The 23,319-nt window shown below is 38.2% G+C and overlaps 2 protein-coding genes and 1 long non-coding RNA gene across 6 annotated transcripts; all 3 read left to right on the plus strand.

Annotated features, from left to right (window-relative positions):
• The first annotated feature begins 1,692 nt into the window (after window positions 1–1,692).
• On the plus strand, window positions 1,693–5,833 carry LOC103716166 (large ribosomal subunit protein uL4-like). The gene is made up of 2 exons (XM_008804053.4): window positions 1,693–3,001; window positions 5,444–5,833. The coding sequence occupies exons 1-2, from the start codon at window positions 1,898–1,900 to the stop codon at window positions 5,555–5,557; spliced, it is 1,218 nt and encodes a 405-aa protein (XP_008802275.1). The 5' UTR covers window positions 1,693–1,897; the 3' UTR covers window positions 5,558–5,833.
• An 859-nt stretch (window positions 5,834–6,692) lies between these two features.
• LOC103716167 (uncharacterized) lies at window positions 6,693–18,078 on the plus strand. 4 transcript variants are annotated; one of them, XM_008804055.5, is made up of 9 exons: window positions 9,981–10,041; window positions 10,157–10,233; window positions 10,325–10,365; window positions 10,597–10,642; window positions 11,452–12,156; window positions 13,069–13,182; window positions 13,928–14,004; window positions 14,146–14,573; window positions 17,029–18,078. In XM_008804055.5, exons 8-9 carry the CDS (start codon window positions 14,172–14,174, stop codon window positions 17,821–17,823), a joined length of 1,197 nt encoding a protein of 398 aa, XP_008802277.2. In that variant the 5' UTR covers window positions 9,981–10,041; window positions 10,157–10,233; window positions 10,325–10,365; window positions 10,597–10,642; window positions 11,452–12,156; window positions 13,069–13,182; window positions 13,928–14,004; window positions 14,146–14,171; the 3' UTR covers window positions 17,824–18,078. The 4 variants fall into 4 exon arrangements, with proteins under 4 accessions (XP_038970229.1, XP_088576812.1, XP_008802277.2 ...); XM_039114302.2 differs by having other exon boundaries at window positions 11,452–11,513; window positions 11,643–13,182; XM_039114301.2 differs by lacking the exons at window positions 13,069–13,182; window positions 13,928–14,004; window positions 14,146–14,573; window positions 17,029–18,078 and adding exons at window positions 6,693–7,814; window positions 9,820–9,881 and having other exon boundaries at window positions 9,962–10,041; window positions 11,452–12,407.
• Window positions 18,079–21,062: 2,984 nt separating this feature from the next.
• On the plus strand, window positions 21,063–22,141 carry LOC113463320 (uncharacterized). Its single transcript, XR_005506434.2, has 2 exons — window positions 21,063–21,645; window positions 21,911–22,141. It is a non-coding gene; the product is annotated as an uncharacterized LOC113463320 (long non-coding RNA).
• Window positions 22,142–23,319: the final 1,178 nt, after the last annotated feature.

Genomic DNA, 23,319 nt, shown 5'->3' on the forward strand with positions numbered 1-23,319 from the left:
ACTCAAATGCCGCTTCTGTAGGTGGAACAAGAAAGAGGTTGGGGATATCACCAAAAGGCTAGAAGAGATTGAAGGTTCCATCGCCTCTTTCCAAGCTAAGGATGAGAGGGAAGGAGGTCTTGTGCTTGGGGACTTGACAGAACTTCGTGCACAGCTGCCTTGCATCACTTGCTTTTGCACTGATAGGAGACCTTCTAGTGATAGAAGTCCACTATTTTGGATGGTGACTGGAACACCAGGTTCTTTCATCAGTCAACTATTATCAGAAGACAGAGGAACAATATCCAGAGCATCAAAGATAGTGGTGGCCAGATTACGGAGGATGCAGGGAGCTTTGTTGTGAGTTGGTGCATTTTTTCAGATCGAGAAGAACAGGCCAGCAGGAGAGTGATAATCCAATCTTTGGTCCCATGCCTAAGGAAAGAGTCTTGGAGGCCGAGAAGGATGATCTCATTAGGCTGATTATGACCAGGGATATTCATTAGGCTGTTTGGTCTATGGCTGAGGACAAAGCTCCTGAGTCGGATAGTTTTTCTTCCCTATTATCCAGGAGATATTGGCCTATCATCTAGCATGAGGTTGTGGCTTCTATTCAGTAGTTCTTTCATACATTTGGGATGTCTCAAGAATAAAAGAGAACTTTTATCACTCTAATCCTTAAGAGGTTGGATGCTACTGAGTCGGGCCATTACAGGCCTATTAGTTTGTGTTCTACCTTATACAAGATTATTACAAGAGTCCTGGTAGCCAGATTTAGAGAGATTCTTGCTAGACTTATTAGGCTAGAGCAGAGGGCCTTTGTGGAAGGCAGGAACACATCTAACAATATCTAATAGCACAGGAGTTTATGCATGACCTACAGAGAGCACTAGATCAACGGAGACTGATGGAGGTCTAAATGGACATGGAGCATACCTTTGATCCGATGACCTAAAGCTTTCTTTTCTCCTCCTTGGCAAGCTTTGGATTCCATGAGGTGTGAATTCGATAGATTATGGGCTGCATTCAGGATTCAACCTTCACCATTTTGGTGAATGACGCCTACGACGTTTTTCCACTCTACTGTCCGCCTTCGGCAAGGTTGCCCTCTGTCCCCTTATCTTTTTATCATTTGTGTTGACTCTCTGTCCAAAGCTTTTTAGGCTGCAATGGCGTCTCAAGATCTTGAGGTCTACAGGCCCACACCGTTCACTGAGCCAATATCTCATTTTTTTTCGTAGATGATTGCATGCTTCTCGGTCGAGCAACAGTACAGAACGTTTGGAGGTTCAGAAGAATTTTAGAGGGCCACTATTTTGCATCTATTCAGCGGGTCAACCTATCCAAATCCACTATTTTACTCCACTTTTTCTTCATTTTCTTTTTTCTGACTTTCTTAGATGTATTCATGCTAGAAGGTTATAATGTATCCGACTTACAAAAAAAGAAAAAGGGTTTCTGATCAAGATTAGAGAGAATTTTTGCAATCGAGCTCATTGGTGACAAAATGGGCGACCCTAGTTGTCAATAGGCCTACAATGCAAGCCCCATCCAAGTAAATGTACAGTTAAGTCCAGTGTCTGCCCATTTTCAGAGAAGCAAATCTGACCGTTCATATTCTGATTTCCGATCAACGAATCACAGATCCGAGTTTAATCATGCGGATCCACTCCCCACCGACTTAACCAAGCCTTTTTACGCTAACCAAGCCCTGTGAAGGCCGCATCCCAACCTAACCTAAAGAAACGCTCTGGCTCCGCGTTAGCGTGCAAAAAACTAGTATGTATACAGTGGACGGTCCAGATCAAATCCCTACACCACCCTTCCACTATAAGCATTCTCGAGTCCCCGTCGTCGTCGGCTTTCCCTCATTCCAAAAACCCTAGCCCCTCGCCAAACTGTTCCCTCCTCCGCCGCGATGGCCTCCGCCGTCCGCCCTCTCGTCACCGTCCAGCCTCTAGAGGGAGACATGGCCACCGACGGATCCAACTCCGTCCCCCTTCCCGATGTCCTCAAGGCCTCGATACGCCCCGACGTCGTGCGCTTCGTCCACGACAACCTCTCCAAGAACCGCCGCCAGCCCTATGCCGTCTCCAAACGCGCCGGCCACCAGACGTCCGCGGAGTCCTGGGGCACCGGCCGCGCTGTCTCCCGTATCCCTCGCGTCCCCGGTGGCGGCACCCACCGCGCCGGCCAGGGAGCGTTCGGCAACATGGTTCGCGGCGGCCGGATGTTCGCCCCCACCAAGATCTGGCGCCGCTGGCACCGTCGTGTCAACGTCAACCAGCGTCGCTTCGCCGTAGTCTCCGCTCTCGCCGCGTCCGCCGTCCCCTCTCTCGTCATGGCCCGTGGCCACCGCATCGAGTCCGTCGGCGAGCTCCCTCTCGTTATATCCGACTCCGCTGAGGCCGTCGAGAAGACCTCCTCCGCCATCAAGCTCCTGAAGCAGATCGGCGCCTACCCCGACGCCGAGAAGGCCAAGGACTCCCACCAGATCCGCTCCGGCAAGGGAAAAATGCGCAATCGCCGCTACGTCTCCCGCAAGGGCCCCCTCGTCGTGTACGGCACTGGGGGATCCAAGATCGTCAAGGCTTTCCGCAACATCCCGGGCGTCGATGTTGCCAATGTCGAGCGCCTCAACCTGCTCAAACTCGCCCCCGGTGGTCACCTCGGCAGGTTCATCATCTGGACCAAGTCCGCCTTTGAGAAGCTTGACTCAGTGTTCGGGACATTCGAGAAGCCCTCTGAGAAGAAGAAGGGCTACGTGCTGCCCAGGTCCAAGATGATAAATGCCGATCTGTCCAGGATCATCAACTCCGACGAGGTGCAGTCAGTGGTTAGGCCAATCAACAAGGAGGTCAAGCGCCGCGCGCTTAAGAAGAACCCGCTGAAGAATCTGAACACTTTGCTGAAGCTGAACCCCTACGCCAAGACTGCCAGGAGAATGGCTCTTCTAGCTGAGGCACAGCGTGTTAAGGCCAAGAAGGAGAAGCTCGACAAGAAGAGGACCCAACTCTCTAAGGTATATCTCTGCTTGTGATATGATGGCAACGCCCCGATTGCATTTCTTTTGGATTATAATTTCATACCGTAATGCTTTTTATGCTATTGGATAATTAACATAAGCATTAATGCATTTGTGATTTAGGTGGTTATTAACAATTTAGTGATCCCAAGATTATTATTTTATGGAGCTTTGAAGTGTTTTCCTTTTCTATGTTTTTCTATCACCAGGTTTTGTGGTTAGAATTACATAATTTTGAACTTATCATGCATTTTTTTCTAGATGTCATTTCTTACAACAAAACCTACCTCTTCTTCTAGATGTCTGCGTCTTAATCTTACAATGTGTATCAGGATGCCTATAGTCTCTGGTTAATAAACAAATAGAAAAATGCTGCTGAGAGTATGGAAAAAATTTGAATGAATGCATATGTTAGCATGTTGGGTGTTATTTTAGAATTATTGGCTTGTAGTTGTGCCCAATACATAATTAATCACCACCATATAGTATTGTGTTCTGAGCATAGGGTTGCTCAACATTATTAGGATCTTATGATTCTTAGTTACATATGTTCCAATATTATCAGATGTCTCTGATTGCCTTAGTTACTAAGGTTATGCTTCTGACATGGCAGCTGATTGTTTAGATTTTGTGATGAGTGTTCTCCAAATATATAATTGACTTAGAATATATCATTTTAGATGTTGAGTTCGAGTCAGGAATTCAAGATTTGTCCATAAGTTGTTTTAATCTTTTAGTGATCATACCCTGATGCTTAAATTTTGAACCATAAGAAACTACAGGGCCTATTGGTTAGGGTAGGAATATTTACAAGGAATGATGAACATACATAGAATAGGTTGTCTTTTTTTGGATTATACATATGAGCATGCTAAAATGCTGTTAAAAGTGGGGTGCACTGCTAAAAGTTTGATTCTCTTTGGATGTCAGACTCGAACTAGATCTTGCAAATCACCGGTGTCATATCAGAGGAAATTGTTTCAGTTTTGTTAGACATTTTTTTGTATGGATCCTGTCAGCAGTAGATTATGTGAATTGTAAATGATATTATTTTTTGTTATGATTAGATAAATATAAATCTAAATATTTTCTGCTGCTTTTTTAATAAGAAAACCATCTATTTATGAACATATTTTCTTTTTGGCCTTTATTGAAACAATTTGATCGAACTTGTACAGTGTTCAAGTCTTGAGTTATGAACCGTTGTTACTTAGACACTTCAGTTTTTAGAAATTTATGATTTTGACACTGTTGGATGATTAGATATTGCAAAATATGACATGAAGTTCCAGGATTCTTTATGTAGAACTTGAAGTACCTAGTTTAAGGACACATCATTAAAGGTGGTGATGCTTCAGCTCTCACCAATTTCGAGTGCCCTAATACTAGATATGCTGAAGTTACTTTGTGTGTCACTGCTTTTGTTGATGTTTTAAATAGAAATAAGAGGTAGTTTTTTTTAATAAATACACCTTTAACCTTTAAGAGGTCAAGTGGTGGACATGTTTTTATAGCTATGCATTTTTATGTAATTTTCTGTGGGATGCTTTCTGGATGCTGTAGAACTTAACATGCTGGGGCACTGGGTAGTTAGTATTTAAGTCATGCTAGAAATAAGTCAAATTATGCTGAAATCATTTTTCGTAGGAAAAGATTGCAGCATGCAATACATGAATGTGATGTTCGAAGTTGTTAGTAAAATGTCTTATGTTGCTTGGAATCATAACTAGTAGAAAAATGCATGGTTGTCCATAGACAATTCAATGTGAATCAGTTTGTACTGTTTTCTTCCTTATTCTACAAGGACTTAACGTGTACTTAGTGCTTGAAATACTTCTCTATGCTATGGTTGAAAAACCCGTTGCATACATTATGATGTTATCCTATCATCATGGTTGTGGTTGGTTAGACTAATCCTCTAGCCTCATGTTAATGTGCTTTTGTTTTTTTTTTTTAAATTACTTGTTGATAGTGATGAGAACAAAGAAATGAAGCATGATAACTTCCAGGCTATTGATATATGAATACTTCTTTTATGTTTCTTAAGTCCAAATATCCAATTATCCATTTAGTTTGATCTTTTTGTTTATGTAAATTGCAACAGTTTTTTTTTGTCTTGACAAGTATAAGTGTATTTTCCTAGTGTAGTGTTTCTTAAACTTTTTGTTTGGTTCTACTTTGTGGCTGTGATATGTCTGGTTGTGTCCAGATTGTCTAGTATGGGAACAGTCTTATGGAGCTATTGATAAGCTTCAGCAAACTAACACTGCGTGTTAATTTTGGTTCTTTGAAAAATCAAATATTTGTTCCAGTATTGTTACAAAGTAATAACTTGATGATCTTCTTGTTAAGACTCAATTTTTTTTTAATTTATTGGTGTAAGCTGGTAGTTTCCAGTCCAATATAATGTGGTATGATGTGTCAATTTTGTTTGTGCAGGAAGAAGCTGCTGCAATCAAAGCTGCTGGGAGGATGTGGTACAAGACTATGATTTCAGACAGTGATTATACTGAATTCGAGAACTTCTCAAAGTGGCTAGGTGTTACTCAGTGAGCAATGCTACTAGTAGTCATTTGGTTTCTAGTTCAACTTTGTTGGAAATTTCCATCGGATTTTGTTTTCTATTTTTAGTTTGTGTTTTGCATTTGAATACAAGGTGATTTGCTAAAAAAAATAGACCTAGCCCTATTTGCTCGACATTAAGGTTAGGGTTCATAAATTCAATCGAATGTATGGCTTTTTGGTGTTTTTTTTTTTTTTGGGTACTTCTTACATTTTTCAATTTTTAATAGATGCCCTGGGAAGGGTTCATGGTTTTTGATTCGTAAACATGGCTGAAGTAAATGTTTTAATGCTCACGTTCCTCCTCCTCGACACCCCAATCCTACCCTGCTCCCCCACGCCCCAACACCCCGAGCGTAGCTCACGTTCCTGCCCCTTGATGCCCCCCTATTTTTTAACAAATGAGTGGGTGGCTGATGTTTAATAAGACATGGAGATCCAAATCGATCTACTATTCGGTTCCAAATCATTCGACGTTTTCATGAAACACTAATTTGATGAAGCAACCCGACCATAAGTAGCCATGCACCAACCACTAATGACATTTCGATCTGCATGCACGAATCTTAATGTCAACGATCCAACTTTGTGACCGTGCATGCTGCATATTGCACCCAAATTCGAACTCAAGTTTGGCCACTGTCTCTCCTCCCCATCCAAGGCCACGTTAATTTTTCCCCAATTCTACCTTCTCTCTTTTTCAGCTTTCTGTATATTTGAGTGTTTTTCGTTTTTGATCTTGCAAACTTATTTTTAGATCAAATATGGTACTTCAAAAATATTTTTAGATAAAATAAAAATATTTAGTAAAAAAATTATTTTGAAGATTTTTTTCAAAAAATATTTTAAAACCACGCCGTAAAATTATTTTGAGTTATAAATTTTTTTCGACTAAAATTATTTATAATAAAATATAATAATTATAAAAAATAACACTATTAATATATAATAATAATAATAATATTTTTTATTTTTTATTATATTATATTATAAATATAATATAATATAATAATATATCATATTATAGTCTACAATATTATATTATATTACAGTAATATTATACTATATTATATATTTATATATATATATTATATTTTATATTTTATATTATTTTGTTGCATAATATTATGTAATATTTTTTGTTGTTATTTTTATTATATCAAAAATATTTTTTTTTAATTTATTTATTAAATATATATTAAAATTATCTAACGGTAAATAAGTTTTTATAATAGCTCTGCCTCAAAGGCTCTACCGTCAACAATACGCCAAACGTTTATATCTTCGACACTCATTTCCCCCGCGCCCCAACTCTTGAAAACCTCCCGGTCCAATGGCTCCCAAGAGGCGAGTTGTCAGAACCGTCCGCAAATCTACCGCCAAATCCAAAACCCCCGCCTCCAAATCCGCCGCCGCCGCAGCCAAAACTCCCGCCTCCCAATCCACCCCTTCCGTCACCCCTCCGCGGCCGGCCGACTCGGCCACCCCCATCTCTCCGGCCGCCACTGAAAGCCCATCAGGCTACTCTGGAAGAACGGCTGCCGCCGAAACCCCTGCGGCGGACCCCGCCTCCGCGCCGGAGAATGTCACTCCGAAGGCCTCTGAACCTGGCTCCTCCGCGCCGGAGAATGTCACTCCGAAGACCTCTGAACCTGTGGCATCGGAAACCGTAAAGGTGGTGAAGAAGAATATCATCAAGAAAAGAGTTCCAACAAAGGCTTCATCTGCGGCGAAAGAGGAGGAGAAAGCCCAAGAAGCAGCAGTAGATTTAGTGGCGGCGGCAGCAGCAGAAATAGATTTACCGGTGTCAGCAGCGGAAGAAACCCCTGCCCAGCAGTCTGAGCCCAAAAAGGCTGGTGCTGATGAGGCTGTTAGCGTGGATCATGCTCAGCAAGAGGATGCAATGGAGACAGAGAATCCTGATTCTAGAGAGGAGAACAAGGATGTTTTAGTAGAACAGCACAAGGGAGAGGCAGTGGAGGCGGCAACAAGGGCAGCTCCTGGGGATGACGAGGTGGGGATATCAGAGCGGCAAAGGCGGAGGAAGACAGAGATCTTCATTGGAGGGCTTGATAGGGATGCGAAGGAAGAAGAAGACATAAGTGGGGTGTTTGGGAAGGTTGGAGAGATTGTGGAGGTCCGGATGATGATGGATGGGCAAACGGGGAAGAACAAAGGGTATTGTTTCTTGAGGTACAAGGAGGCAGCTCAGGCAATGAAGGCTGTTGCAGAGTTTGCTAAAGTGGAGGTATTTTCAGCGTTCTTTCTTTGCTGTGACTTATTTTGCAGACTTAGGTACTTGGAATGTTCTTTCTTTGCTGTGATTTGTATTGGACTTAGATTCTGGTTTCAGTTTTGGTCCCCCTGCTCTCCAAACTATCTTGGAGCTTAATTAAGTTTGCCATATATGGAATCATATGTCCGTTTGACACTGTACACCCAATATGTTCAAGTTCAAACTTCAAATTTCTTGCTTGCTTACTTTTGTTCCCTTCAGTATATTGGAGTTCTTGGTTCAAATTGTTAATTTCCTACAAGGAACTTGAACTCTTAAATTGGCATGTGACTATTGAATGCCTTAAAACAATTGCTATAAGATCTAATCAAATGACTGCAGTAGCTTTATTGCAATTGATTCTAATGGCACTTATAAGAACTATTCCAGAAAACTATTGTCATATAGATGAGCAGGTCTTTCAATTTTAGCTCACGCCCTTATCAGCATTGTTTCTTTAGACCCACCATATCTTATGGTCTGAAAATATAATTGGAGTGAAAATTTATGATTCCTTCCTAAGTGTCCAGACATACCCAAGGTTATATTGTCTTCCTGGCCAACTTTAAATTAGTTATACAACCTATTACCATGACATTTGAAGAAGAACGTGGGCAGTTCGATCTCTGGTGCTACGCTTTTTAGGTGTCCATGAAGGCAATTGGTAAATTATCTGCAGGTGCTATGCTAGTGGTTGACATATTCTCTGAGGTAGTGTTTGGGTGCTGGGTAAGTTGGGGTTAGCAGATGGTCATCCACTCAACCAACGAAACACTGTCAAAAAATGGGGGAATAATTCTAGCTGGTTATCCAACCAAAAAGGTGCTGAAGCTGGCTAAACTTATTCAACCCTTATTGGTGAAATAAGTTTAAGCTGTGAAACTCTCTTCTTCCTCTTACTTTTTCATTTTTTCCCGCAGCTTAATCCATTAATCCTCAAACTTTAACCAAACAGGGATTATTACTAAGAAGAAAAAAAAATGAAATTGGTGGATTCCAAAAATCCTCAGTTGCATCGCGTTTTGGGCGACCTTTTTTCATTCTTGAGACCATAGTAAACTCCTTCTCGTTGTACCAAAATGGAGGTCTGATTTGAACGACCAGGTATAGCATCACATTTGACACTTGAGCCTTTAATATTAGTATAATAGATTTGCAATCCCGGAAAAAAATCAATTATTAATAAAACTTTTATATTTTATACAAACACTGCCTCATTGTTATGAGAATTTATGACTATTCCTATGGAAGTAAGGTCAGCCATGACATTGATAGATCGTTCGTGTAGGTCATAATTACTTTGAATGTGCCAAAATGTGAAAACTGAAGGACGGATAGACCCATTTTATCAAAATATATGAAGTGGCTATTAGATCTTCCATGAGAAAGTCTACCCATGGCAGTTGGATGACCAGTTCCTTTAATGCTTTGTCAATTGGTGAATTAAAAAAGCCTATGTAGTCTGTGGGTTCTATTATACACAGCACATCCTCCTTTTGCAATTATCTATGGAGTCTATGGGCCACATTTGACACATTCTATTTTCTTTCTTATAATAGTTATTACAATGTCTCTCTTTTTACTTTTCTGGTGAATTTGAACAAGCTCCTTGATGCTTTTCACGAAGAAAGTTCCCTATTCTTGCTTACCAATGACATATCCTGTTCATTTCGGTTTGGCATTGCATGAGAACTTCTCGTTTGGTTCTTTTTGACCTCAACAGAGGGATTAGAAAGTAGATACCTTCTATAATCTGGAAGGACTCCCTATTCTATCGGAATTATTGGCCTTATTTGAGACCTGGTTTAGCAAGGAGCATTTGCATTAGGTTTATAATGTTTGATGATTCTTTGATGACCATTGCTTTCTATTCGGCACTCAATGACCATAGCAGTGATTTGTAATTTTTCTTGAAGTTTCTAGCAGCCCTATAAACTAGTTTCTTGGAATTCATTTGTTTCTTTTGGGTTTGTGCCAGGCCCTGCTGTACAAGACTATCCACATGTGTTACCTGGACGAAAGCATGCTTTTACTGCAATGGTAATTCATGAAGCTGGTAAACATATGCTTTCTTAAGACATCATCACATCATGCCCTCAACTATATGGCTGATTCTGTAGGGCGATGATGCACTGGAATCTGATTTGAGAGGGTATCCTCATGCTCATCTTGACAGTTCTTTTCCAATTGCCAGCTCAAGGTCTCTTCTTTTAACTTCATGAAACTTCACACGAAAAATGTAATCATGATATGTTGTCTACCCTTCATTTCTGTCACATCAATTCACATTCTTAGTTAATAATCTGTTGTTTTAGCTATGGCGCACTGTCCTATGGCATAGCTGGATCTTCTCTCACATACTATCAGCACCCTGGGGCTGGATACACCAGGAGTATGCTTTGGATTTATGCTGATGTTCTTTTTTTCCTTATTTTTGGTATTTGAATATAGCAATCATATATGATACTTTTGTGGATTATCAGGTTCTCTTTATGGTGCTGCAGATTATCCAAACACCCATCAGGTATTGACCTAATAATTCTGTAAAGGAAAATTCATTTTGCTTGATTGGTTTTGTTCACAAAAAGAGAGACTAGAAAACAAAGCAAGTTTTACATATTTTACTGCATACATGGTTCTAAGAATTCTCATGATTGTTGACACCTTTTTAAATCTTTCAATTTCATGGTGCATGTTTGTCCTTTATTTATTTTGATATGATGTGGATTTTTTATGTTTTGTTTTGTTTTTCCAGATGAAGCAAGGAGCTCCTCCAAATGGAAGCAGCCTGTATTTCGGCTGTAAGTTTTAGTTTCACAGTAATGACCCATTTGGATTAGTGTATGGCTCTTCATTGATGTTCATAAATATTTCCTGGATCCTCATCGCACTCATGTTATTTTACTTTCATCTGCAGATTGATTGAAATACTGGAATATATATATATATGTGTGTGTGTGTGTGTGTGTGTGTGTTTTCTCCATGCAACCTTACAGCCATCAGTCGTGGGTACCCCAGTACGGTGCTCCTCAGCACTAAACATATATATTTAATTTTGCTGATAGAATGTGAAGTTTCTGGCACAAGCTTTGATCAGCTTAGCCATTTCTCTCTAAAGCTTTTAGGTTGTATCTAGTAAAGCGATCAAAATCACTCTATTTCATTAGCACCTGGATTTTAGTGCACCAGTGAAATTTCTTCACTTTCTTTTGTTCCTTATCTTGATAGGCTATGTTAACCACGCTGAGTTTCGCACATGTTTCATGTTCTCTGTACTTGTGATGATTCTTGCATAGGCAATGCAGTGAAGAATTACACACTAGTAGGTCAAGACCTGGTATGCTGACTTGTACAATATAATGTCTTAAAGCAAATAGCAGTTGGTTATGTTTGAATAGTTACTACCAAGCTGATTGGTTTGAATGCCTGATAATAAAAGATTTGTATGGAATGGATGGTATTTTTGGCCTGAAGATTTGTAGCACTTCTTAAGCTAACACCCAAGTGCAAGATATTAGAATAGATTGCTGTTCTTGAAACTTGTTTGAGGAGAAAATATCCAATAATTCCTTTTTATACTTTTTTTTTTTATGGAATGATACTTTATCAGGTGTGTGAAACCAAGCACAAAAGGGTTCCATGGTCTCTGCCTGTGACTGAAGCAGGATACAGGTATCTGGTTAATGGGAAATTTACACATGATTTCTTGTAGCAGGACATGGTTACAAATACAGAAGCTTGTCAGGGTTAATTGCTGAAGGTGTATGCTTTTTGTGACAGTTAAGCATGATTTGATTACAGGGCAATATTCTCTGTCCCCTGTTCTGTTGTCCATGTCCGTGAAGGTAAAATCGCTTAGGATGCGATGATGATTTCCTTGGGATATCAGTGCACGGGAAACTTTGATGTGAACGACTGTTTGAGAACTTTAATTTGGCTTTGGTAAAGGAGGCAACTTAGGAAGAAAAACTGGGACAAAGCTGAACCCCCCTCTCCATGAGAAACATGATGCATGCTTCTTTTTTTTTGTTTTTGGTTACACCGGCTGCTCCAACAGAATCAAGAGGCAACAAATGACAAAGCAAATGAGGGAAGATCCTCAGGTGTGTCCAGAGAATCTCGCCAGAATGCTGTGCAGTAAAGGATGCGACTCAGTCTGCGATCTTCTTCATCTCATGGTATACATGTGCAATTTAGAAGGCCCAGCCATCCGCCATCCTCCAGATGTCACACAACATGGCTATAAATTTGACGAAAATACTCATGAAAGCCCTTCAGCGAAGTTGGGCAGGCTTGTCCCACCACGTTATGCAAGGTTCCACTGTTAAAGGCCATCCTCTCGGTTTTTGTTTGTGAGGAAAATAAAGTATATATATAAAAAAAAAACAACACTATGTCAAGATACTGTGAGAGTGCAACTATTAGTTTCACAGCAACAATTTAAATTTTAGGTGGTTGATAAATAATGCAATTCTTGTATATGCTACATTGTGAGGCTTAGCCTCAGCCGTGGGTACACATCTTTCTCAAGAAAAAGGATAACAGATTCATTACACTAATACACAATCATTTGTTCATACTTTATGCAAACCCAAATAGCTATCCACAAAGAGTATATGTACAATGAACAAAATTAGAAAAAAGAAGAAGAAATAGATAGAAGAAATTTCAGAAGTGATGAGCTGTATAGGAAACAATTCAGGCTTTTACAATCCAGTTAAAGCCTGGTCAACTAAAAGCTTATTTGGTGGTTGCATCATTTACTCATAACCCAAGTCTTGTCTTGCGCATCCTAAGCTAACCCCGCACCCTGGGCTGATCTCCATCACTCAAACAGCAGGAGATTTCGATTTCCTATAGTATTTTTATGTGCACAAGATTTCTCTACAGTTAAATAAAAAAATAAATATATGTAATTTGATGTTGTTGCTGTTATCCATTGCAAAGCCATGGGCCCTACCATTTCATCATTGTTACCCCCCGGTATGTCTAATCCCTTTCAGTCTTTTTTTTTTTTTTCTAAGGTACATCCGTGGTGATGAAACCAATTTAAAGGCAGTTTTTTCAATATAAAATTATATAGGATAAAATTAGTAAAAATAAAGAAGATGACGGGTTTTAGCGATTTATGCAACGATGGATAGTTAAAAGCAAAACAAAATAAAGAAAAAAGAAATTCTCTTTTTTATTTTTATTTATTTATTTATTTAAAGTTGTTCTATACCAGCCTATCTCCGAAGCATACCAGCACGCCGTTTTCCCGTTCTATTGCGGTCCCGTTCCAGAATTAAGCGTCAGGATTGGCCCCGAACCGCCTCTCCTCTCTGCCAATCCCCCCCAGGTCAGTCCCCGATCGGTCTCTTGGATTCTTCCCATGTTTTATTTTTGTTTTCGGGCAATTTGGAATGGCCAAAGATTCAATCTTATTCCTGTTTTCCGCTTGAAATCAAGCTCTTCTTATTGTTTTTTAGTTCAAATCTTTGATCTTTATCCTGTTCTTTTGGTGGACAGTCTCTGTTTTTAGGTGATTCTTGCGGTATTTCGATCAAGAATGTTAGTTGATTTGTGATAGAAGAGGCTAGAAGCTCCAAAAGATCCTTTTTAAAAAAAAAATTGGGTGGTTCGTATTTGATGGGTTGAAGATTTTATTCTTTTTTAAAAAAATTGGGTTAGTTTGTAATTTCATAGCTTTAGCTTCTATTATACGGAAATTAGTTGGAGGACTAAAACCGATTTTTTTTTTTTCTTTCATTGGTTTCTAGTTGATGTTTTGGAGAATGGTCCTCCGTATTTGCATTATATGGTGTCGTTCTGTCATTTTGATTACCTCTAGTTCCAAACATTGCGGCTTTCTACTTGCTTTGTTTCTACTTGTTTTGATTTCAGCTCAGTAGTCTCTTTTGATTTTTTAAATCTGTGTTTTATTTTGAAGAAGATTCTTCTTGGTTAAGGGGAAAAAGCCTCATAACATAAACTGGCTTCCTTTAATTTGGAATAATCAAAATTGTTATCAATTCTATGTATTTAGTTTTTGAACATGAGGAAACAAAGGGGAAAAGCTGATGTATATACAAATTGTTCATCAGGATGAGAGGAATTCTCTTTGATCACAAGATCTGAAGGCCTTGGGTTTATTCTAATGCACGCATCTGGTTTTCTACAGGTACTAAGTTAAACTATTGTCTTTGTTTTGTTGAGTCCATCTTTTGCTGGATCTATGGTTTAGTAGTACTGATAACAATTTCAAACATAATTAGTTTCTTCACAGTTACACTCTTTTTAACAGTTAATGTGGATTATGCAGGGTTAGGCTAACAGTAGATTATAAGCATGAGGTTCAAAGAGGGGAACAAGTTGGAGGTCATGAGAAGGAATCAGGATCATTATGGCTCCTGGTTTCCTGCTAAAATTTTGTCAATACATGGAGATAAATACTGTGTTAGATTTGAGCTACTTCTGACAGCCAAAGGAAAGCCTGTGGTAGAAAGGATACGCGAGGAAGATGTTAGGCCCTGTCCACCTCTTGTGCATGGAAAAGAGCGATGGAATGTTGGTGACATAGCTGAAGTGTTTGACCTCCATTCTTGGAGGGTTGGGAAGGTTGCAAAAGTTCTGAACAACAATCATGTCGTCATTAGACTCTTTGGCTCTATCCAGCTTAGAGAATTTCATGTCTCCAGTCTACGGGTTCGACAAGCTTGGCAAAACAATCAATGGGTTGTGATTGGAAAGGTATTGGACCAATTGTCAGAATTTTTGAAATCTCTTTTTACTAATTCGTCAGTCTGTTATCCATTCTATGCTACTTTTTTTTTATTTATGATTCTGTGATTGAATATCATTCTTACATGTTATAATGTATGAGAACTATTTAGGGGAAAAATTATATTATTTTAAAATTGTTCAATTTCATAATTTTGTCTTCCATGTAAAGCTACATCTGCTTCATCATATTTTGTGATTGGTTGCTATTATGTGTTGTTTATCCTAAAAAGCTGTATTCAAAAGTAAGATTTATGATCTGTTTCTTCAAATTTCATTAACTGTTATGGATTTTGGAAGGTATTTCAATTCTGCCAAAAAAAGGGGGCCACACTTTCATGTCTCACTTTTTCCTTAGTAATACATAGTCCCAAATTTATCGCCAAAGAGAAGATAGTAGAAGTTGTACCTCATATTTAACCCAAATCTCTATCTTTGCTACACCCATATTGTGTTTATGCACCATTGCTTTTTTGTGTTATAAACGTTGGCACTTTTGGTTTTAAATGGAAAATCATAACTATATACCATGCTACATGTGGATTTCATTGCTTCTCTACATTTCTGTTTTCTGTGAATTTCTTTTACACTATTGTATCATTATGTAATGCACTCCATCATGGTCATTATGCTAGGAACTGAACATGGTATACTAAGATTTATCAGCTAGCTAGAGCTTAAAAGGCATTGTGCGATCGAAAGTTCATTTTCAAAACACAGAGTAACATACACCTTCAATATCTTAGACATTTCATTTTTGTTATGGCACTTTTATATATACCTTATTCCTGCTCAGAAAGTTCTCATATGCATATGAAGCTCGTAGATGTTTGGTGGCAAAAATCTTGCATTTTCAGCTTTATATGTGGTGGCAATTGGTAAAAACAAGAACATAATTGGACATGTATACATGAATAGCCTCAAACTAAGTCTATATGGTTTTGCTGACATAATTTGTTTCAAGGTTCGTCGAACCGGTCCCGAACCAGACGAAACCGTCCGGTTCTGTCAATTTCCAGCCGGTTCCGGCCACATCCAATCAGGTTCCAGCCTCTAGGGGGGCGGAACTGTTTTCTATTAGAGAATAGACCCGGTTGGAGACTGGGTCGGCTCGGTTCAGCAATCATTGATTTGTTTACATGATCTTGAGAGTCTAGTACACAAATTCTAATGAGCTGAACCATGTGTATGCCTTAATTCTGGAATTCTATTGATGATGTCTTGGTGCACAAATTCTTGTTCCCTAGGACTGCATATAAGAGAGACATTCCATCCGGAAAAAGAAATAGGTCCATAAAAGCTGATGGATAGGTTGCTAAGACAAGAACATATTGGATAGGGCATAATTAGGAAGCAAACCTGATTTTGAGAGGAGACAAGTTTAAATTTTGCAGTCCAAACTTACAAACTGATTTGAGTTAGATGAGCTCTGGTTTAGCCTATTTGAACTATTTGCTTTTTATCTGACTTTGGCCAGTTGGGATGGGACCCATTCAATGCAGCTGAATGTCACATGACGAATGAAAAGGTTTTGATAGTGTCATTTCAATCCTAGACTTTACATTTCAAGTCTTTGGTTTATATATAAGATTCTTCATGTATAATCTTATTTAACATACAAAATGCGAATGTAATTGTCTGCATGAAGATTCCAGAATTGCATACTTCATGAAAGATCAACAACATATACTGACTATCATGTGCTTTGTTGCCATCTTTGGAATAAAATTTTCTGCTAATGTCAGAAGAAAATAATAATGATGCAAGGCAATTCTAAAGGTAATCTAGAAGGAACAATCACATAACAAAATACAATGCTGAAGCTATTAGTCTACAGCCAGTCTGAGTTGTTCATGTTGTGCTTAGTTTAGTAACTGCAGTTCCCCTGACATTCAACTGAATATATTTTTATTGGTGCTTCTAATACTTCTTATTAAATTGTATATCATTAGGCAGTAAGCCATAAGCTGGGTGCTTTGTAAACTAAAATTTTGTACTCCTTGTCTTGTTATGACCATGATCTATTTGATTATCGTTATTCCTAATGATGTTTAGAAAGTCTTTTCAGTCGCCTCTTGCATGTATATTCTGATGGCCGCAAATAAAATTTTAGAATTTTCTTTTTTGTGGTAATAATATTCCTTTGTTTACTTTACTATCTTTAGGATGAATGGTTGCATTTTCTTATTTGATAAATTCAAAATGAATTTGAATTTGATCTGCTTTTTTTCCTTTTTCGTGATACATCGCTCAGGTACTTGTTTATCATGAATGAAAATGAGTAATGGAAATTGATATATGAGGATTGTAAGCATGATCTAGAAACAGCCAGTCCTTACATTGCTTCAATTGTGCAACTGTTATGCAGAAAGAAATTCTCAGTTGGTATTTTTACTTATCTGGTTAATGGTGTTCTTGCTTTCAGGTCAGTGGAAAGAAGCAAGTCACCAGTGGCTGCAACCATTCTAACCCCAAATATACCATAGGCTTAGGTTGTGAAGCACATGGAGGCATATGGGAAGAAGCTTGCACCGGACAGAGATATGATGGAGATCATTTTCGCTCATTTTCTCCTGCAAGAACTGCAAAGAAGAATCTGAGTTCTCACCATACGATATTACCAGATCTTGTGGTTCAAGGTACAGGAAAGAAAAGGAAAGCAAACCCAAAAGTGGATGGATCTCATCAGCTAGCAAAGCGAGCTCTGCCTAGAAAGGTAGATGCTATTCCTTTATCAAAAGATATGATGGGCGGGAATTGCCAGCATATATCCAATAAAGACAGAACAATTAAATTTTCTAAGATGGGTGTTCAGAAGGGGACAAACAAACATGCTATGCATTCATCTTCCATACCATTGCAAATTACTAAAGAGAATAATGAGTGCTCCATTGCTAGTTGTAGTGGTAACAACTTGCCAGAATATATTAATGAGAATACCAGAAAAAATGCTATAGAAATTCCCGATAGTTTGTTTGATGATGCCATGTCTTCATGTCCATCCAAAACTGGGAAAAAGAACCACCCTGTTTCTGAAGATGAATTAGCTGCAAGCATCCATGAATTAGAGCTGCATGCATATCAATCTACGGTGCAGGCTTTTTATGCTTCGGGTCCTTTAAGTTGGGAGCAGGAATCACTTTTAACAAATCTTCGTCTATCTCTTCATATTTCAAATGAAGAACATTTACATCAGTTGAGGCACCTGTTGTCTGCTTAAATTTTTTGATTCCAGCGTAATGATCCTTATCTTTCAACAAGGTCAGGAATTTTAGAAATTTCTCTAACCTCTTTGAGGATCATTTCCGAATGTACTTTGTAAATTGTTCTGCTTTGTAGTTAATGTAAGATTGGTTATAATGGTTAGAAATTTTGTGAACTAGGAACTTCCCAGACTGTATCGTTGTTAGCCTTTTGACATCATGTATGTAATTGCTGCCAAAGTAATTAAACTGCTTCTTGCAATCTTTCAGAACTCTGTGCTTCTACTTGAACTTGATGACTGATTATTTGTAATGCTCAAGCAATTCATCTTATCATTGAAGTACCTTTTCAGTTGATTATTATAAAGTTGCTTCTGCCAACAAGCTACTTACAGCTTCACCTATCAAATTGAGTGAAGCAACTGCATTAATGAAAGCTATGCTAATTTGAAGGAAAGTATTTTAAACTGCTTGAGCATAAGAAGCAATGCTAGTCTTGCATTTCTTAAAATTTTTAGGAATACGTGAACTTCAGATATTTTCAAAGTGCATGCGAGACTTACTGTTTTTTGTTAATCTAAATAGAGTTTCAGCTATTTATTACACATAATAAAAGATGTTTTTCCTTAATACACTGATAGATTAAACATCATTGCAGCTTATCTTTTATACTTTCTGCAAGGATTTCACAACTTCAGAATTATTTTATACTTACCAATAATTCCAACGTCTTCTGACACACTAGTAATTTTATTGAAGATTGACAATTGTATTTTAGTGAGTTCTACTATGGTCAATACTTTTGATTTTGCGTATTTGAAGAAGGCAAGTATTAGAACCAATCATTTATGTTGTTTATATTGGTGATGTAACATGTTAATATGATTCAAGTGCTAGTTGCTAGCTGAGCAAAATGAATAGGACAAGGCTTAGGAGAGGAAGTGTGCTGCTAAGAAGAAGATAATTTTCTTTCTGAGAGAATTTAGGTTGCTTTAATACAGTTGGATGATGAAAATGAGCAAATCTAATGCTTCTGATAATCACTCATCTTTCTGACATAAAAGCTGTAACACATTGCCCTCCACCAGGATATTTTCCATTCTTTCATGAGAGGGTCTGGTACCATACTGGGTGTCTATAACTCTGCCACCATATCTAGATGTCTACTAAATGTTTTCTGAGCAAAATCTCTACTAAATGTGTAGTTGAAGAAAAGTCTGAGACAAGTGACAAACGCTTGCTAGAATTAGTTTGACATTTGTTAGGAAGTTGTTCAGGCTGTTTTCTTACTCAGGCAATCAATTGAAAAATTTGAAGCATGGAGGTTCTGTATGGTTCATAATACTATGGAGAACACATAAAGAGAACTGTGGAAGATACTTGATTGAGAGATGTGCTGCGAACCACAATAACAAGTGTACCAAACGTGAGGATCAAACCATCTCTCATTTGGTCCCTCAAAATTTTCAAAGTACTGCAATAATGCTGAAGAATTTAATACTAATGATGCAAGAGTAAAAAGAATTGTTAGAAGTAGCAACAAAAATGGAAAATGGAATAACTTCCAGGCTGCCCAACAGCAGTAGATATAATGCTTCACCAAATAGATCGATCTCTTTCTTTCAATTAGCATCAAAGAGCTTTCAGATGCAGCTGGAATTCCTCAAATCAGAGTTTGGATGGCAACAGGTTTGTGGTGCTGAATTCTGCTTTATGACCAACTCTAGTAGTAGCTTGGTGCAATAATAGCTTGGCTTACGACGAAGTTGCTGTTTCAAGCTGTTTGACTGGTGCATGCCTTCAACCCACATAAATTTGGTGACAGGTTTTAATGTTATTTAAGATAAAGTGTCAAGCAGGAATAATTTGATGTTCCTCTAAAGGGTCCATGTGTGTCCAAGTTCTATTTTCTCTTTACCTTGCAAGCTTTACCTAAGGAACATTAGCCTAGCTTTGTCTATTATATTGAATGAAGTTTTTTAGCTGTCTTTTGAGGGGAATATTGGAGTGTTCTCTATTCATATCTCCCTTTCAAGAAGAGAGGTGTTTATTAGTCTACTCATCAGACTCTTTAGCCTGTGTTCATTATTTTCTGTTTGTGAGGTTTAAGAAACTATGGGTATATTTCGTCATTTTTGTGGATAGGAGCTTTATTTGTGCATCTGAAAGCAGGACTGCAACACTTTTTGAAGTTGGCTATCTCCTAGGTTGTTCTGCATCTGTATTTGGTGATATTGAAGACTAGGTACCTAATTGTTACACTACATCCATCAGTCATAAAAGAGGGAGCAGCAGCTTTGTGCATGAAATGTAGTCAGTTGCTATATTTAAAGGCAGTTTACAGTCTCACAAAGTAGACAGACTAATTGTGAAACTGTCCAGGGAACTGCTATAGTTTAAGGTTTTGATGAGTTAATGTAGTCTTCATAAGGTTGAATGACTTGCCCACATATTTGCTCAAAAACTGATCTGGGTGATTTTGAGGAGGCATGTATTGTAATCGTTGCAAGTTACAAGGAGTTGGATAATGGTAATGTTTGCCAAGTCCATGCACCAGTTCTTCAGTGTTTCATTATTCATACGTTCATTAACGTCTGTAGCTTAAATTTATTTTAGCCGTTACAACGTGGTAACGGCCATTGCACCAAACAACACTGTAAGTGAAACGTTGAGATGGTGCATTTCTCGGTATGCTATGGTGGCATGGAGTCTTATGAGAGCATCTAGGTGATCTTAGATAATTGGTAATCTTTATTTCAGAGTAATCCAATCCTTGGTAATCTTTATTTCAGAGTAATCCAATCCCCAATAATCTAAGATCAATGTATTTAGTATGCTATATTCCATTAATTAAAGCTTCAAAGTATCTATGAGTAATCTATTTGATATTTCATATAAATCCAAAATCACTGGTCATATAGTACTAAAATTACTTCTGATATATTCTATAAAAATATATTAATTAATTATATATATATAATTACTAATATACTAATTATTAATATATTACATAAAAATATATTTATTTTTTTATAAATTATTAATCCTATAATGATATACTAATTGTTATTATAGAATTAATATTTTTATACATACTTATAATATATTATTTTTAATACTAGTATTTATTTTGATTAAAAAAATAAGGCAAATAGAAATAATATATTAAATAATTTATTATATAAATATAAAGTATAATAATATATTTCTATTATAATTTAAAATTATTATTGAATAATAATATAGAAATAATATGATTAATAATATATTATAATATAATATATTAGAAATACAATGTATATAATATCAATATAATATTATATATATTATTGATATAATATATTAATATACTATTTTTTTCTGAATTGAGAAATAATTTCGTACCCAAATTTTACCTCAAGATCATTGCTTCAAAATGTTCTTAGATTTCCGATTTTAAGAATGAATATCACACCGCTAGGTTAGATGGTGATTTAAGAAGGTGGGGTGATTTGAGATCACTGCACTGCACCGTGGGATTACGGGGCAATCAAATATAATAATCTAGTCTTTCGATTATTCTTAATTTTGGGACGGTGACCTAGTACCAAATTCTTAATGGATTCGGATTGTATCTTTCGCGCGAATGGAGGATTCACCTTCCTTCGCGCGAATCTACCGTTGAATCACCCACCGCACAGCTCTCAAAGCGCTTCCAACTGCTCATCCGCCTGCTCTCCCTTCTCGTCTCTCACATATCGATTAGGGTTTTCTCTTCTAATCTTTTGCCAAATCCTCCGATCTCCGCCATTAGAGGACCTTCGCCCTCCTCTTCTTCGTCTCATTAGCCTCTCTTCCAGGTTAGATCCGTTCCCTTTCGTTGTCCTTTCTATCCTTCCATCTTTGGTTCTATTTTTAACCAGTTTCTATGTAAAGATCCCAACTTTTCTAATACGAGATCCCCAAAATTCCTCTTTTTTCAAGATTTTCCTTTCCCTTTGTTTGCCTTTCCTTGTTCATTTCATATTCCTTAAAGTTTCATCTTGTTAAATCTCAGAAATTTTGTTCTTTGTTATCATCTCTCAATCCCGTGAAAAATGAACTATTGCTTATTCTGTCTCGCAGATCGAAGTGCGACTGATTACTCTACTGGATTCTGTGGAAGATGGGGGTTTTGTATCGAGATTCTGGTTCATGTTGTTCCCTGCGAAGGAGTACAAGATTGTGGTTGTGGGTTTCGATAATGCTGGAAAAACCACGGCATTGTATAAGCTACACCTTGGAGAGGTAGTAACCTCCGATCCTACGCTTGGGAGCAACATCTAAGAGGTCGTTTGCAAGACAATATGGTTTGAGGTGAGAAAAAAAAATTGCCATTCTTATTTCCTTTCTAATGGTATTTTCTGTGGAGCTGCCTAAATTTGGATTTTGAAGGGACTCCTCCTCCTCTCTCTCTCTCTCTCAATCGCACAAAATGCTCTTTTTTGTCTCGATAGTTTTGTTCAAGATTGGTTCGGTCATTTCTTTTGAGGGTCATGTTTGTATCCTTTCTAGATGCCATGAAACGAGCATGAGTCCTGTTTTAAAAGGAAGCACTGCTCATCTATTAAGCCATAGTTACTGTGGATGTAAAGATCGTTTGCAACATGGAAAGCATATTTGATTTTGGTGAAGTCACTTTGGTTGGGGATTGTGTCTCTGGTGGCTTGTTAGTTGACAATTTGTTCCTTAAATTGTAATTGCAAATCAAACATCAAACATCATACTGTCCATTTTCTAATTTTGCCTAGACTCTGCCCACTTGTAGGGAGCCTTGGAGGATTGCTCCTTGGATGGATGAGCTTGAAATGTGCAGGCTATAAGCTAGGAATCCCTACCCATTAGATGGCCTTTCTCACATCATTTAGTACTAATTCATAGAGTTGACATCAGATTCAGTACCCTCACTTTTTTTTTCTTTTCTATCCTTTCTGCTTTGGTGGGGATAATCCAAACAGATTCTAAGCATCACATTACATTACAGGTAGGGCTGTCAACGAGCCGAGCCGAGCCCGAGCCTGGGAGAGCTCGGCTCGTTTCACAGAAGCTCAGGCTCGGGCTCGGTAACGAGCTCTATTTTGGGCTCGAGCTCGGGCTTGCTTGGCAAAGCAAAGGCTCGGGCTTGAACTCGTAATGCTCGTTTCAATTACGAGCCCGAGCTCGGGCTCGATAACAAGCTATTTTTCTCTACGTGATTAGATTTTTATGAATTATGGTGCTGAAATAAGATTTTTCAATGAAAGACTAGAGCTCGTTTGGGCTCGTGAGCTGCTCGGGCTCGAGTGTAAACGAGCCTCATATTGGGCTCGGGCTCGTTTGACTACTGAGCCGAGCCCGAGCCGAGCTTTTACCGAGCCGAGCCCGAGCAGCTCGGCTCATTAACAGCCCTAATTACAGGATCATGCGATCTGTGTGCAGAACTCCTGTTATTGGTGGTAACTGAACATCTAAGACTGTCGACACCTGAACCAACTAATGGCATCACTCTGAACTTC

The sequence above is a fragment of the Phoenix dactylifera genome, chromosome 1 (assembly GCF_051530095.1).
Source record: "Phoenix dactylifera cultivar Ajwa chromosome 1, Ajwa_hap1_PhDact_Kaust_v1.1, whole genome shotgun sequence".
Lineage (NCBI taxonomy): Eukaryota > Viridiplantae > Streptophyta > Magnoliopsida > Arecales > Arecaceae > Phoenix > Phoenix dactylifera.

Coding starts and splice junctions, on each gene's coding strand:
- LOC103716166 (XM_008804053.4), top strand. CDS start 1,898: ATGGCCTCCGCCGTCCGCCCTCTCGTCACCGTCCAGCCTCTAGAGGGA. Junction 3,002..5,443: donor AGAGGACCCAACTCTCTAAG/GTATATCTCTGC, acceptor TTGTTTGTGCAG/GAAGAAGCTGCTGCAATCAA.
- LOC103716167 (XM_008804055.5), top strand. CDS start 14,172: ATGAGGTTCAAAGAGGGGAACAAGTTGGAGGTCATGAGAAGGAATCAG. Junction 14,574..17,028: donor AATGGGTTGTGATTGGAAAG/GTATTGGACCAA, acceptor TCTTGCTTTCAG/GTCAGTGGAAAGAAGCAAGT.